The sequence below is a fragment of the Hydra vulgaris genome, chromosome 06 (assembly GCF_038396675.1).
Source record: "Hydra vulgaris chromosome 06, alternate assembly HydraT2T_AEP".
NCBI lineage: Eukaryota > Metazoa > Cnidaria > Hydrozoa > Anthoathecata > Hydridae > Hydra > Hydra vulgaris.
The window spans coordinates 23,993,355-24,010,412 of record NC_088925.1 but is presented as its reverse complement, the minus strand read 5'-3'; the positions used below and the strand labels follow the sequence as shown (position 1 = coordinate 24,010,412).

The 17,058-nt window shown below is 27.0% G+C and overlaps 1 protein-coding gene across 1 annotated transcript in view; it reads left to right on the top strand.

Annotated features, from left to right (window-relative positions):
- The first annotated feature begins 7,542 nt into the window (after window positions 1-7,542).
- LOC100202780 (alpha-mannosidase 2C1) overlaps window positions 7,543-17,058 on the top strand; it is an 81,781-nt gene continuing 72,265 nt past the window's right edge. The window contains exons 1-3 of the mRNA XM_065799656.1: window positions 7,543-8,262; window positions 8,395-8,526; window positions 15,520-15,622. Of these exons, the coding sequence (XP_065655728.1) occupies window positions 8,159-8,262; window positions 8,395-8,526; window positions 15,520-15,622 (339 nt within the window). The 5' untranslated portion in view covers window positions 7,543-8,158. The remainder of the gene's footprint in view (window positions 8,263-8,394; window positions 8,527-15,519; window positions 15,623-17,058) is intronic.

The window sequence follows — 17,058 nt, the reverse complement described above, 5'->3', positions numbered from 1 at the left end:
ACATTTAAAAAGCAAAATCTTATATTAATTTTTAAAAAATTAATTAAAGATATATAAAATATATAAATTAAAAACATTTAACTTAAATATAATTTAATTTTGACGACAATAAAAACTGGGTTGCGTAATTAAAAAAAGATTTTCTGAGCGATTGATTTCAAAATTTAAACCTTGACGTAAAACGTTTTTAAAAAATGGCGAATATTAAAGTTTTTTAGTGTAGTTTTTTAAACTTCAACAGCGAATTAGAGCACTTTCTGTTGATTTTTAGATCTAAGTTTTTATACGATTCTTAATCAGCATAAAATTTTCTATCATAATCAGGAATAAAAAAAGGGGGAGAAACTGCAGAAGCGCCACAATACGAGATCGATATTTGATTCTACACTTTTGATGTTTTTCATCAGTAAAATTGACACTGCTATAGCAAATCTTTAAAAGTTTTGATAATCCTTAAAAAATATTATGCAAGATATTGCTTAGTTGTTTGCATTAATACTAGTATCAGCCTTCCGAAGATAGCACAGATATATATATACATATATATATATATATATATATATATATATATATATATATATATATATATATATATATATATATATATATATATATATATATATAAATGTATATATATATATATATATATATACATATATACATATATGTTTATACTTTAGTATATATATATATATATATATATATATATATATATATATATATATATATATATATATATATATATATATATATATATATATATATATATATATATATATATATATACTAAAGTAAATAATATTGGTAAAAATTAACAAAAAGATGTTAAACTTATGTCTTAATTTTTTACGAAAAATGCAACAAATCAGGCCGTGCAATCTAAGTTGGCCATACAAGTATATTAAGTGAACGTGTGCCATTTCTCCACATGCAATAAACATCGATACACCTTTTATCTAGTTTACTTGCTATAGATTTATCGCGATAAAGCTACGATACTTTATAGCAAATGACAACATATTGCGACTTTGTAGCTAGCGATATTATTACAATTTTTAGCCACCTAATAGTTGAAGACTTATAGTTTCGTTATCATTTGCTATAAAGCATGGTAGCTTTATAACAATAAATCTATAGCATGCAAACTAGATAAGTGAGTATGGATGCTTTTTGCATGTGGAGAAATGGGCACGTTCAGTTTAATTCCGATATATATATATATATATATATATATATATATATATATATATATATATATACATATATATATATATATATATATATATATATATATATATATATATATATATATATATATACATATATATATATATATATATATATATATATATATATATATATATATATATATGTATATACATATATATATATATATATATATATATATATATATATATATATATATATATATATATATATATATATATATATATATATATATGTCGGAATTCGGTCGAATTCCAACAGTATTTTAAATTTTTTTGTGTCTTTAAAATTATAAAAATAACTTATTTGAGATAATTCATTAATATCTATTGCATAAAAAAATACTTTCTTTAAAAATAAAAAATAAACATAGAATTATACCAAATTCAATTAGTACAGAAACATTCAAATATGGTATATCATTTAATAATAAAAAATAAAAAATTATTGTTTTATTTGCCTAAAATATGCCTTGAGGAAGCAGAGATCACTTAAAGCTGCGTCTCCGAGTCTCGTTTGAACTTTTGTATAAAAGTTACCAGCAATTGAGAAGGCTCGCTCAGACTTTACGCTCGATGGCAGAATCAAAATCAAATATGAGTAGACGGACTCTAATATTTTGCCACAAACGTCGTTCTCTTTGAAAAAATTCATTTCAGATTTAATTTTTGAAATTAAGTTCCTAATTATTATTTGTTGAGTTGAGTTGAACATTATGTTGGACGATAAATTCAATTGAATTTTGTTTTCCAACTTTTGCATTAATGTTAAGGGCTTAGTTTGTACTTCCAACATCACTTCTATTACATCGTCAGCTTCTGACTGCTTGCCTGAGGAAGTTTCCATTTTAGTGTTAAATATCAATCTTTGTGCAAAGTTTTCAATAACTTTGGCTATTGTTTTTTTCAATGGTCTAGTGATGATAGATGATAGAAAGATGCTTGAAACTCACTTTTTCCGCCATTGTGTAAATACTGGAGAGTTCCAGACAGATTAGTTTTTCTTTGAATTATTCGGTCTCCTAATTTCTTCTTTAATTTTAATGAAAATTCATCAGATCCGAAAATCTCAAGCATAAAAGAAAATGCTGCATCAGCAGAAAGCAGATTTGCATCTTCTCGACATAAGGGTTCAATAGTAAGCTTCACTGGGAGAAGTGCAGAGATATTTTTTTTAATCAACAAAATTTCAGCATCTAGAACAACGATATCAGATGCAATGTCAACCAATGCTTTTCTAACACAGTTTTTTAGCTTGTTAAACCTTTCAAGCATTTCGACTAAGCTATTCCATCTACTTCTAGTGTCCATAATAAGTTTCAATTGTTTTCCAAATTCTTGTTTCACGTATACTTAAAGAATAACATTTGGTGTTCTCACGAAATTTCTTTACAATCGAACAAAATTTTTTGATGAGAAAACTAAATCCAAGTTCTTCAGTCTCAACAAGCTCAGCTTCATTATAAGTTTGTTCAATTAAACCAATATTATTATCTTCAATGTATTCCTCATCCGATTCATCGAAGTCACTTTTCCTTCTTCACTTAATCTTTTACACTTGCATTTTCTGGTCATGTGTGATGGTGGCTCACAGATTCAGTTGTATTCGAATTATTATATAGAACATCAATTACAGCTAAATGTATCGCGTGTACGAAGCATAAATGCTGATTATATGGTGAAAGCTATCCATCTTTTTGCATCACAGCTGCCCCATCAGTTGTTATAGAGGTAATATCTTTATCGATGTTTAGATTGTTGTCTTGCAATGTGGTTTTCAGGGCCGTAATGTATTTCTCTACAAGGAAACGTTCTTTAACAGGTACTAGTCCTAAATTCCAAAACTGTTTCTTGCCATGGGCATTCAATTTTAGTTGGATAACATTGGTTTCTTGAAGATGTCCATTCATCTAGAGTTAAGGAAAATCTTGTTCCATCTTCTTTTAAATTTTTAAAATCCTGCATCAATTTAGCACGCATTTTTTGTGCGTATTCTAAAACCATTTCGCAAATCGAGTTAACTGATTTTGGTAATACGTAATCTCGAGCGCCTCTAGCCAAAAATAGTTTTCTCAAACCAATAGACATACAGAAAACTTTGAATGGAATATTATCAAAGGCACACAATCGTGATACGATTGCAGTGATTCATCTTTTTTTGTTGAATAAATAGTTTGTAACCATCATTTTTGATGCGCTGCTTTTTGGACCTTCATCTTGCACGACGTTCCGTTTTAATACATTAATATTGTGTATTGTTCTTAAATGCGTGTGCTGCGGTGTTGCTGTTAAACCAGCGGTTTATACTATTTCATAACATATTTTACATTTTGCTGTTAGATTTTTTGATCCTCTCAAAATATGAATCCAAATAGAATTTTGATTTTTATATGGCTTTATGTATTCCGAATAACTTTCCTTTGAAGACATTTTAGGATATACTGTTGATAATAATTTAATTTGTTACACAAAACAAAATTAAAATTGAATAGTTATCAAATAATGTTGTTAAATTAAAACTGCTATTATTCCTGCTATTATTTGCTTACCTATTTGAAAAATATTAATGCAAACAATTCAATACACAACGCACTCCAACAAGCAAATCTCAACACTGTTGAAAATCGTAAAATATAAGACACGAACACGAGGTTACACCAAATATAAAAGTTATTACATGCGGATAAGAAAAGAAAACATGAAACCGTTAACTGCAATAACGTAATAACGCAACAACGCAATAAACAAATCACAACAAATTAGTACATGCGGATATGAAATGATGACATAAAACCGTTAACTACAATTTAGGAATGTTTTCTCTATGTCTACTTGTATTGTGCAGGATAACTGTAATTTACAATTGTTTTCTTTATTTCTTCTTATAGAATTAGAATGTAGAATTTTAAATATACAGAAACAGAAAGACAATTTAAAAGTTGGAGAGAGCACGAAAAAATAAATTTTAATTCGGAATTCTTTGGAAAAATTTTCGGAATTCGAAACTATATTATGAAAACTGGAAAAATTGGAAAAATTCTCGAAATTCTAATTTCGAGATGCAATCCCTATATATATGTATATAAATTATGTTAGTGTATTCTATAAATAGAGTGCTCAATGTTCTTAAAGAACAGAGCAATAATAAATTAGTAAAAACACTTATCTAAATTTTAGTTGTCTTCAACAGCGTGTTTCTCCATCAGTAGGTTCATCAGAATCTTCCTCATGAACCTACTGATGATGTCTCACATATTCTACTAGGTAAACTGTTGTATTTATTTTATGATTGGTCACTAGTTAGTAGCTAGCGATCCAATAAAGACAGCCAAGTCACTGTCTTCAATGTTACGAGTTATCGCTAACTTATATGGCTAGTTAGTCGCTAGTTTATGTGGCCTGCAATCCTCGAGGCCAAGCTACTGTCTTTATCGTTACGAGTTGTCTTTAGCTAGTTGCATTCTTATATAACTAACTAGTCGCTAGCTTATACAGCTAACTAGTCGCAAGCTTATCTGGCTAACAATCCTCGTGGCCAAACTGCTTTCTTTATTGTCACGAATGTCGCTAGCTATACATAGGGGTGAGCAAAACCGGATACCCGATCCGGTTTTTAAAATTAGATTTTAACGAACCGGATCGGAATCCGGTTCGGTTTGTTAAAATCTGTAGTTGAAGCTTCCGACAATGGGTGAGCAAAACCGGATATCCGAAATAGAGTAATTAAAATCACTCCCAGTTAAAACTTCCAGCTTGGAAGTTTTAACTAGGGGTGAGCAAAACCGGATCGGATATCCGGATTTGCACTCCCTTAGACGAACGTATAAAAATATAAGAGTTGTTTTTTACAAAAGTTTTCCGCCGCTAGTTGCATGCCGTTTCTGTTTCTTTGTTAGAATTATATGAAACCTAGTTCTTTTCAGCTTGCTGAAATAGTCTATAACGAATTCATTTGTTACTTTTATGGAAATTTTGCCCTAAGATTGTTGATTAGTACGACGTTTTTGTTTTTGAAATACATTGATTACGGAGACATCAACGAAAACAATAGACAAATAGATTCAGTAAGGAACCAAAGGATCGGAACTCTTTATTTTATATTTTAATAAAAAAACTCTTTTATAAAAACTTAGCAATAAAAATACGAAATTTAATTTTCTATTCATGCTTTTAAATTTCTATTCATGCTTTTATTTAAAACGCTGTTATGTTTGATGATTTTGCAATTATTGTTATAATTCGTTATAATCACGAACTATGACAATAATAAAAAGCTAGGACGATTGTATTTATTGAAATAATTTGATTAGGCGATTTGTAGTTATTGCCTTTATTAGTAATTATTATGAATTATGACTAGGTTTGTCATAATTCATTATAAACTTTTTCATTAACACGCAAGAGTGCGTTAATGATATGATTGATTATTATTATCAACCTCAATATCAATAAAATACAAGAATATATGCGGTAACCGCGCACTTTTGCGTGCTTAATACGCAGGAGGGGACGCTCATTATAATTCGGAATTTTTCCACCCACCCTTATTAAGGCCCCACCCCTCTTGTTATAAAAAAATCTATAAAAAAATCTCCTAAATCTTGATTTGTCCAAAATGAGTTTGTGAACTTTTCCTTACCACACTATAAAACTTATATAAGCATATTATCCAATTGTAGCTCCTTTTTTTTTCACATTTGTTGGTCGTATTATAATTCTATATTGCCAAAAATAAAAATAATAAACTTTCACAAGTTTTCGATAAACGATATAGCAAATATTAAACAAGGTATCTGAAAGAAGATCAAAGGATCTTGTCGTCAGAACCTTAAATAAATTCAAACAAGCATTTAACAAAAGTAACAACAATAATACTAAACTTGTATAAATTTTCAAAGTATAAATTATATAATCAAAAGTGAAATCACGCGTATCTACTCACCAATATTTTATACAAACGTATACGTACCAAAATATAATAAAATGTTAAATAAAAAGTATAAAAATCAACAAAATAAGTAAGAATAATTTTTTTTATAAATGTTAATAAGTAAAGGCAAAATTATTAATTCATATTATTAATTATAACAAAATATGTCATCTTATGAAAAAATTAGGGCTTTTAATTTACTTTTAAAAAGGCGAAAAGTAATCAGTAGTTCAAAATCAAAATTCGCCAAAGCAATATTATTCCAAAGGTGTGGTGCTCGAAAGGCAATACAAAATTGATTAAAGTTCGTTTGACAAAAAGGTTCATTTAAAAATCAGAATTTCTCAAATTGTATTTGTTGATAGGTTTCGGAGTAAAAATATCTTTGAAGACAGATTTGGACAAGTCATTTTTACACATGTATACAAAGCACAAAACATTACATATATTTAGCTCGTATATATTTAATATTCTCATTTCATTAAATTAATGTTTTGCATGAGAAAAGCGATTTGCAAAGCAGATTAAAAGGATTGCATATTTCTGACGGCGATAAAAACGCTGCAACTTACTTTTTTCTATACTACCCAAGGCAGTATTAGCATAATTTAGATAACTGTGTATAAATGAATAATAAAGTCTGGTTAAAATTTTCTTATTGAAGTAGATTCGTGCTTTATATAAAGCTCCTATGTTTTTTTATGAAATTTCAGTGCTTATGCAGTCGATAAGATGATTCCAAGTGATGTTTTCATCAAGATAAACACCTAAAAATTTTGTTACTGAATCCCTTTTTATTTAATTTGATCGATAAAAATTTGAGGTAAGTTGAATGGCAAAAACCACTTTTTGGAAAACGAATGGAATAAGGTCTACTTTGTTTTATTAGTATTTAGAGTTAACTTATTACACTTAATACTTGTTAGTTTGCTTATTGCACATAATACTTGTTAGTTTAGAGGCTTTATTCAAATCACTAATATAATTTAACTCAATTTAAATCATTAATATAAGTCAAATTTAAACTCAATTTAAATTGTTTATATAAATTAACCTGTAGTTAGGGCACAAATTATTGTCATGTGGGAGTAGTTGGGTAGGGAGGGGGATCAATTACAATTTTTGCCGATTAAAAAAAATAAGGTCCTTGTTATTTAAATTTTCCGACTGCCTAGTCGACATTTACAGCAACTGACTATCTAAATTTGCCGACTGGCTTTTCTAAAAGGGTCAAATATACCGACTAAATGAACGAAAAATTCATTGAGTGTCACACCTTTCTCCCTCACCCCAACAACTCCCCTTTGCGCCGGTCTAACCTGTAGTTAAACTACCGTTAAAAATAACAAATTTTTAATCACCCAAGCTGTTTGGGTTATGAAAATAATGAAAAGATGTATCCGTTTGGTGACGCATAGTGCGGTAGAAAGCTTAATGTTTACGTCGAGAGTATTTCTTCCCGACGTAAAAGAACGACGTAAAACTCATAAGTTTTTTTTTTATAAACATTTGATTTTAAATTCACTTCATCTTTGTAATTAAATTTATGCATGTCTTTTTGCCTTATTAGAATTAAACAAGAAATAAATAATTAAAAAGAATGCTTGTACCATCCTTATATATTTCAATAAAACTGTAAAACTTAATCAAACTGTATTACAGTTAATCAAAACTGTATTAAACTTAATCAAACTATAAAAATGAATCAAAGTTTTTCTTTCAGATAATCTAAAAAGAGATCATCTGACAGATGCTTTGCTTATGCATTGTTGTATTCAAATATGTGCTTTCATTAAATTTACTGGAAAAGTTAATTGGTTTAAATCAAATTATTTTTTATATAAAAAAAAGCCTTGTAAAAAAAAAAAGGTCAAAATTTTTGACTTTTTCCCATTCCTCTTTTAAAAAAAGTTAATATTTTTCTGAATGTGTAACATATGTATTTGTTGCTCTTTTTTTTTGTTTTTTATTTGTATATTTCGAGTTTAAAATTAGTTTTTAGATGGAGAATAATCGGCCAAGAATTAAAAACAAACGGATACTATGTGAAAGAATTGAAAAATTTATTTCATCTGTTTATTTTTCAGATGTAAATTTGTATAGTCAGTATGAATTTTAAAATATTTTTTACATTTATAAACACTTGCATGCATGTGTGTATGTGTGTGTGTCTACACACACACGAACACACATACACAAACCACAAACACACACACAAACATATTTTTGTTTTTTTAGACTCTACACTGAGGTTCAAAAAGTTAAAGAAATCTGGCATTACAATGCTCCATCAAGAATATCTTTTAATGAAGCTTCTAGTGAAAATGTTTTGTATGAAAAAACAAGAATTGGAGAATGTTTTGGCACCACGTGTGTAATTTTGTATATTTAGAGTTTACTATTTAATAAATAAAATCCTAATATCGTAATAGTATTAGAGAATAGTATTATAGCAGTAGAAGTAAATTAAGTTTATATTAGTTTTAATAATCAATTTTCAGTCTGTACCTACACAGATTTTTGTTTTGGTATCTGACTGGGGTTTTAAATATTACTATTACTAGTGAAATTTAGAAGAATGGAAAAATTTTTTGAAAATTTAAATTAATTTCAAATTAAAAAAACTATTTTCTTTCGCTGTTATATAGACTTTTTTTTTCATAAAAAGTTATTTTTTAATTTTGAACCAACACTTTTCTCAAATAATCCTTAATTTATCCACATTTTACTGAGCTCTATTCATAAATAGTTTTCTATTTGTTTACATTTTTCTGACCTCTATGCCTAAATAAATTTTAATATATATACACTTTGCTAATCTTTAAAAAAATAGTTATTGTATACAAAATTTTAATAAAATGAATTATCTTTTTTACTATTTACAGTATTGATTTTTACTATTTACAGTTATTAAATTTGATTAAAAAGATCTATGATGACGATAATTACTTAAACACAAGTACCTTAACATATGATGGATCCTAATACAAAAATTATCTATATACAAAAATTATCTATATACTAAAAAATGAGAAGCTGAAACTCAAATAGGTTGAGTCTCAAATAAAATGTATTTTATTTTTGCATTTTGTGAAAATTATAGTTTGCAATTCTCACAATATTTAACTTTAATTTATTCATCAACTGAGGGTTGAAATAGATGCCAGACATTGATACTTCTCTAACCATCTCCAACACTTGCTTGAAGAGGGCAACCTACTATTGTTTACTTTTTTTGATAAAATGAATGTTCCTATGGATTCTAATTCGGAGATGTTTTATTGCTGTTTAACTTCTGGATAAGACTGTACAAAAGTTAAAGGACATTAAATAAGAAAAAGAAAGCTTAAATATTATAGTTCTTTTGGGAAAGTATTTACTATAGCTTGTAGGCACTAGAACAAACGATGTAAAGCATGAAGTTTTGGCAAATTGGATTTTCCTAGTATGTTCAGTTCACTTTTTAGTAGTTTAAGATTATTGGTTTCAAGATACCATAGGTTTCAATGAAGTATACATAAATTTTGTAAGATTAACATTAACTAACAATTTATTTAGGCTTTTTCAACCTGAAAAATTAAATTGAAGCAAAACTTAATAGAGTAGAGTAAGCTGCAGACCAAAATTTTACTTTAAGAAAACATATATATTGCTGTCAGGATTTTAAAAGTTTACCAATCAAAATCAACCAATACCCAAACTAGTCATTGTTGAGATTTCTTTTATTTGGTTTTTTAATTTAGCTTTTAATTGGTTTTTTAATTTTTTAATTTGTTTGACATGATGAAACAGCCCAAAATGAAAATAATGTTAGTAGTTGTGTAGTCCATTAAACCATGTGTCTTCTTTTTGTGTTATATTTTGACACATTATTCCTAACTATAAAAAATGTTGCATGCAAAACTTCAGCTAAAAATGTTGAGCAGTTGACAAGATACTGCAATTTTAATATTGAAATGGTTTCCCAAAATGACCCGGTTTTCATAACATTCTGAAAAAACATTTTTCTTAAAAAAACAGGAAATAAAAATGGCAAAACTATGAAAATAAACATATATAATGTTTTTTTGATGCTGAATTCAATAAATGCACTTAAAATGCTGAAATATAAAAGGAGCATGCTTAAAAGTTAATAAAACAACTAGTTTCTATAAACCAACTTTGGGGCCCAATATCTCAAATTTTTTTTTTTTTTTTTGCTGTTTATATTTTCAGCTGCTTATAATCTTACTAGGCAAAAAAAATCTAACTGGAAAAACAACTGAAATATATAAAACTTTAATTTCAAAGATGTGTTACTTTTTCAAGAAATTCCCAAACAATATTTGTAAATAAAATGAAAATAAGTTAATCGTAATTTAAAAAGTTACTTGAATAAACAAGATTTTCAAAGGTATCAAAGATGTAAGTTATTTTGACTACGTTTGTAATAGTTCACAATATTGTTCCCATTTTACTTGTACTTCTTCTATTTCAGCATTTTCAAACACATAGTTTCTACCGGAACTAGAGCAAGCTTGTGGAACAGATAGTTTTTTTCAATATGTTGGTGTTGGGAATAAAACAGTAGTCATCTCTTTCAGGCCAGTTAAAATAGATTGATGACCTTTTGGGTGAAGAAATTTAACTTTAGCATCAACTTCTTCTAGGTTGGTTTTAGTTACAATGCCGATCCACCACTTATCATCATAGACTACAGCTACATAATCTCCTAAAGTAACAGTATCAATTTGAAATATATCATGTTTCTTTTTAAAATTGTGGATTTTTGTATAATTAGTATCTGTACTACACCTCTTTGCCCCAACCCTGTTATCTCCAAGATGAATAAATTGATGAAAGCTACGAGTACCAGGTAGAGTTTTTACACCGGTAAAAACTCTACCTGGTACTCGTAGCTTTCTTTTTGCTCTTCACGTTGCAATTGTAAGTCCAATCCCTTTATGTAAATGAAGTTAACAACTTTGATTTTATCAATACAAAATTCATACATAGCTTCTGAAGTGAGAATTTGGTTTCTGTATGGTCGTTTTAAACTTTCTTGTGCTGTTAATCTTTTTACAGTACCACCAATCCCATCGCATGGTGACTTTCCGTGGGACGTAGCAAAAAAGTTCCATTCAACTTTAAAGGCAAATTCGCTCTCTAGTTGACATAGATTGTAAAAGCTTTTACAATTTTTGTACTGTCCTGCGCAACCATCAGTGAATAAATGTAATATGGACATATTGAAAAATTTTATTTTTAATATTGGTATGATTAGTTGAAATATTTTGTACACGTAAGTTACATCATGTGTAATGTTGTCTGATATAAAACAGTAAGAAATATGTTTCAGTACACCTTGATCATCTTTATAGTATATCACTAATGGATGTAAAGAACATTGTTGGGTGTTCCAATGATAGCTTTGTATTTCATCTTGGACTACAAAAGCATAATTTTCAGCAAAGTTGCCAATAATTATAATGTTTGATTGATCCATATTTTGTTTTAGTTGGTTAAGGTACTGTGATTGAGAGCGAGCAATAAAAGAATGAGCTTGTAGCTTTTCAAAGCAAGATACTAATAGTTCAACAAATGTTGGAACATCTGCTCTTAAACTCAATAGTGTTGCACGATCAGTAGTTTGCCATTGCTTGTAGTATCTCAAAATCAACTTCGTATTCTCCAAAAATCTCATACAAATATTTGGTAAGGGGTTCTTTACCAGGACAATTATCAAACTGTGAAAGCATTCTTTGTTTTCTACTGAACAAACGGTTTTCGAAAGTAAATCCTTATACTTTAGTCCAATATTTAAGGCATCTACTAGCAATTTAGCATTTTGGTGATAAGAACAAACACAAATAGAATGTGTACCGCTTGCACTTGGCAAAATGCACCACTTTGGTCTAAGTGAACAAATTTTGAGTAACTTATTTGTATTTCTGGATTGTTTTCTTTGTATAATACATATAGTTCCTTAAATTACACAAAAGCAGTTTTTTTTGTTTATGGACGTTCTTTTGAATGCTAACATAATCTTTTTTGTCTAGACATAGTTCTACATAAATCACTCGAGTCATAAAAAAATTTAACAGAATCTTCTATTTCTTTGTGTAAGACTTTACCTTTATACAACAGAGAGATGGTTAACAATCCTTTTTTATTAAAAATTTGTCTAGCCATTTTTGCTTGGTATTCTGTAACTGCAAAGTTATTTTGTACTTCTAATATTGACCAACTTGAAGGTGCCAGTGTTAAAAGTTGAACAATAGTCCTTTTGTCAGAACATAGAATTTTTTCTTTTATCAAGCTCATTATTTCATCAAAGTTTTCAGCCTTCTTTTTCATGTTATTTGTTTCATAACACAGTTTTGAGGGAACATCGAATTGACTTTCAGATTTTCTAGTAACGTTACTTACCATTTCATTGATGCGCGCAACTTTTCGCTTTTCTTCTGAGAGTATATGTTTTGGTGACTTTGAATGAGATTTTAGAGGAGATATATTAAAATTTTCAAGTTCTTCATTGATCTCCTGTCTTTTTGATTTGAATGATGATATTAGAAAATCTTCATCTTGTTCACCCTGACTTTGCTTCTCTTTCTTAAGATCTGCTTGTCTGGCAATCTTTTGCTTACAAGGTTTGCAAAGTTTCTTTCCAGGAGCAATATTTAAACTACTTCTCATCATGATTTGTGATTCATTTATTGTAACTACTTTGAGATTTTCTGAAAGTAATTTATTGTAACTACTTCGAGATTTTCTAAAAGTAATTTATTGTAACTACTTCGAGATTTTCTAAAAGTAATTGAATTGTATAAAGCTTATCTGCACAATTGTTTAGAACATTGTTTATGTTTTGGAAAACACAAATTAAAAAAGTATATATATTTAAATATTTAAATTCTACTTCTACTTACTTGTGATTTTCTTTGTATGTTTATGGAATGGATCACAGCATGGTTTCTGCCATAAAGGATACATTTTCAAATATTTTGTAGTATATCTTTCACATAACAGTATTAAGTTTGATAGTTCAATGTTACAGCGTAATGATATAGTTTTTTTTTTTTTTCATTGCTTAAAGTTTCAATAACATCTTGTTGGCCTTTGCATGCATCTGATGTCATTAAGCCAATATAACACATCTTATAATAAATTACTTAGTATGAATGTATTTCCTAAAAAAAAGAGAATTCTTCTTTCCTACTTAATTTTTAGTTCAAAAGAAAAAAAATTTTAATATAGAAATAATTCAAACCTTTTCAGAATCCCTGTTGTATAATTTTTTACACTGATAGAAATTGTTAATTTTCTTTATAGATATATTTATATATATATACAATCTATATATATATCAAATTGTTAATTTGTTAAAATTTGAATAAAATTTCACCAATAAATGCTGTTCTATAACTAAACTTTTTATAAACTAGTTATTATAAACTTATACAAAATATAGTTGTCAAAATTTTTTTTTAAACAAATGCACATCAATATCACACTTAATTAGTTTTTATATAAAAACAATTGTTTTTATATAAAAACTGATTAAAATGTTTTTTTCAGTTATTAAGATCAAATAACTAAGTTATCATATAATTAAGACTTCTTTAAATATAACAAAGTTGTTTTTGTTTTTTTAAGGAGTCTATAAACCAAATTTAGTATTTTACAGAACTCTATTTGCAAGTTTTTTAAAATAATTTGATGAAAATTTGATATATCTTTGAAATTAAAGTTCCATATGTTTCAGTTGTTTTTCCAGTTGGATTTTTTGTGCCTAGTAAGATTATAAGCAGCTGAAAATAATAACAGCAAAAAAAAAAAAATTATAGAAACTAGTTGTTTTATTAATTTTTAAGCATGTTCCTCTTTTATTTCAGCATTTTAAGTACATTTATTGAATTCAGCGTCAAAAAAACATTGTATATGTTTATTTTCATAACTTTGCCATTTTTATTTCCTGTTTTTTTAAGAAAAATGTTTTTTCAGAATGTTATGAAAACCGGGTCATTTTGGGAAACCAGGTCAATATTAAAATTGCAGTATCTTGTCAACCGCTCAACATTTTTAGCTGAAATTTTATGTGTCAACTTTTCTTTTTAAGATGCAACAGCCAAATAAGTTTTTAAAAAATTTGAGGACCCATGGTGCAAAATTTCCTAAATTTTGGGTGATTTGATGCGGAATTACCCTTTTATAAGTTGGATAAATATGAGAATCTGAATAGATTTATTATTTCTTTATATAAGTTTTTTCTTGAAACATTATTGAAGTAAAGTAATAGTATATTAAAAAATTTAAACAAAACTAATTGTATTTTGCAAATCATAGTTTAAGGTGTGTTTAAAAAATAAAGTTACATTTAAAAAGTAAAAAAAGTATACCTTTTGCTTTTTTTATATGTTTGGTTAATGAAGCAGCGAATGTTTCATTTAAAAAACATTTGTTTCCTAACTTTTCTTATTTTATTCCATTTCTTTAACCCTATAATTTTTTGTTGTTATTGTCAGTTGAAACATTTTCAATAAATTTCTTGTTTCTTTTTATATGAGATTTGTTAATCAACTATTTGCCCATTGAATAATTGCCAAGATTTTCTAAATAAAACATATAATTTCTAATATATAAATTTAATTTTATTTCAAAGAGCAACCAGAGTAAAAAGTGGGTGAGCCAAAAATAAATTTAAATTAAATAGTTTCAAGTCAATAAACTTAAAGCTATTTAATTTAGATTTGTTTTTACGTTTTACTCATTAAAAACAGAATCCTTGTAAAAATCTGATTTAAATGTATAAATACTATATATTTATATATACATTACTTTAAAACAGATTTTAAAGACGTAAACTGGCCTTAAAGAGTATTTATTGTTTATCTAAAAAAAACTTTGAATTGACATCCAAATTTTTCCTGGATATTTTATTCATTGAGTTTTTTTAATGGTAAAATTAACAAAAAAAAATCATGTTCAAAAATGTTTAATTGCTTTGTTTTAATTAGGAAAGTGTTGCAGTAATAATCAAAGATTTTTTTTTTTTAAACTTCCTCTTAGCATAAGTTTATTTTATAATTCATTAGTTCTTATATTAAAGTATAACAACAATCGTTGCTTACTTTGTGTAAATAATCAGGTGTACAAAATTTAAAAAATCTTAGAAAAAAAAATCTTTCAATTAATTTTAAGGGATTTCAAAATATGAACTCAGTGTTGAACTGAATGAATGCAACAAGTAATTATATTTAGTTAGATAAAATTGAAAGATAAAACTTAAATGTTTTTAAAAATCATTTTTAATTTATAAAAATGTGTTTCAATGTAAAACTTGTTATGATTGTTATTTTTTCTCCTTTTCACTTTTATTTATAGCTGGTCAACTCATTGGTTTAAATTTGAGATTGATTTAAGTTTGCAAAACTCTTGGAAAGGACACGAAATACGACTGCGATGGAATAGTGGGTCTGAAGCAATGGTTTGTTTATTAGTTGCATTATTTTATTATTTTGATATATTAATTAAAATATCATAAAGTATTACTTTATGATATGTTAATGTGCTGTTGTTTGCATTACAGAATATAAATCTGAATGTATGTTAATATTTCATTATCTTAAATCGAACTCTTATCTGATAAATCTGTTTTGTCTGATGATGAGCAAGTTATTACCAACTGCATAACTAAGTGTATTATCAATTCAATTTTCCTCACTTGACAAATATTATTAATACTTTTTTTGTTTAAACTTTAGTTTTATAATTTTACTTTTGACCCCAGTATTTAGTTTTTAAACTTAGTTTATTCAAAATTATAAAAATAAAATAAAAAATTTTCTGCTGATGTAGGTCTGCACTGTTCTATTATATTTTCCAGACTTTTTTCTAAATGTCAGCTTTCAGACAGTTTTTTAATCAAAGAAAAAGAAAAAGATAAGGAATAAAAAAAAGTTAAAATTTTGTTGTAATAAATTCCTTCATAGATTGATATTGTCTACTCAAATCTAAACCTCAAGTTGACATATATGTTCGCTTTTATTTCTTAGTTACATTATTTCAAGAACATCTTTCTTTGATTTAAAGGTGGGAAGTTCTTCCCTATGTATCATTCTTGCTCTAACAAATCCATCTCTTCTTTCTTTGCCATAAACAATGGCAGATGCATCCTTAATGATTTTGACACAATATTCTGTTGCTTAAGTGTGAATGCTGAATTTAGGAATTTTAACGGATTTTCAATGGTTTTGTAGATCTCCACTTTAGAAAGATTACATGTTGGAATCTAAAAGATTGATTTATAACAATCTTTTAGATTCTAAGAAATTAATTCTTGAATATTAGTTGTGTCAGAGTTAATCTTCCGAGATATTTTTTTTTTTTCAGCAGTGTCTCCAGGCTCATTATTTCCTCTAATTTTTAAAATCTTATCAACATCAAACTTTCTTTTAACTTTGCTAGAGCTAGTTAATAGTAAATTCAGAATACAATCACTATGGCTGTACCAAACCCCCGTTTGTATATACGGTGTAATAATATTCAGCACATTGACTGGGAGTGTCTTTTTTTATAAAATAGTTTTTATGTCTATAATTTTATAAAATATATTTTTATGTCTACAGTTCGTGGCGTTGGTTTGACAAGGTTTTAACTGATTTTTTTCACATTAGGAAAATAGTAAATAAATAATTTTTTCTTTTTTTTTGTTGTTGTCTAAATAAAAATATTTATATGATTGTTTTTTTGTTTCTTTATGTATTTTTATACATCATTTAAAAAAAGAGTATGTAAACAAATAAAATAACAATAATATTAATAACTTTAAGTAAACATTAAAAAAAAGTTAAAAGATTCTTTCTAAATTCTCTTAATATAAAAAATTTCTGTTAGAACTTTGTCAAACTTACGCGACAAGTT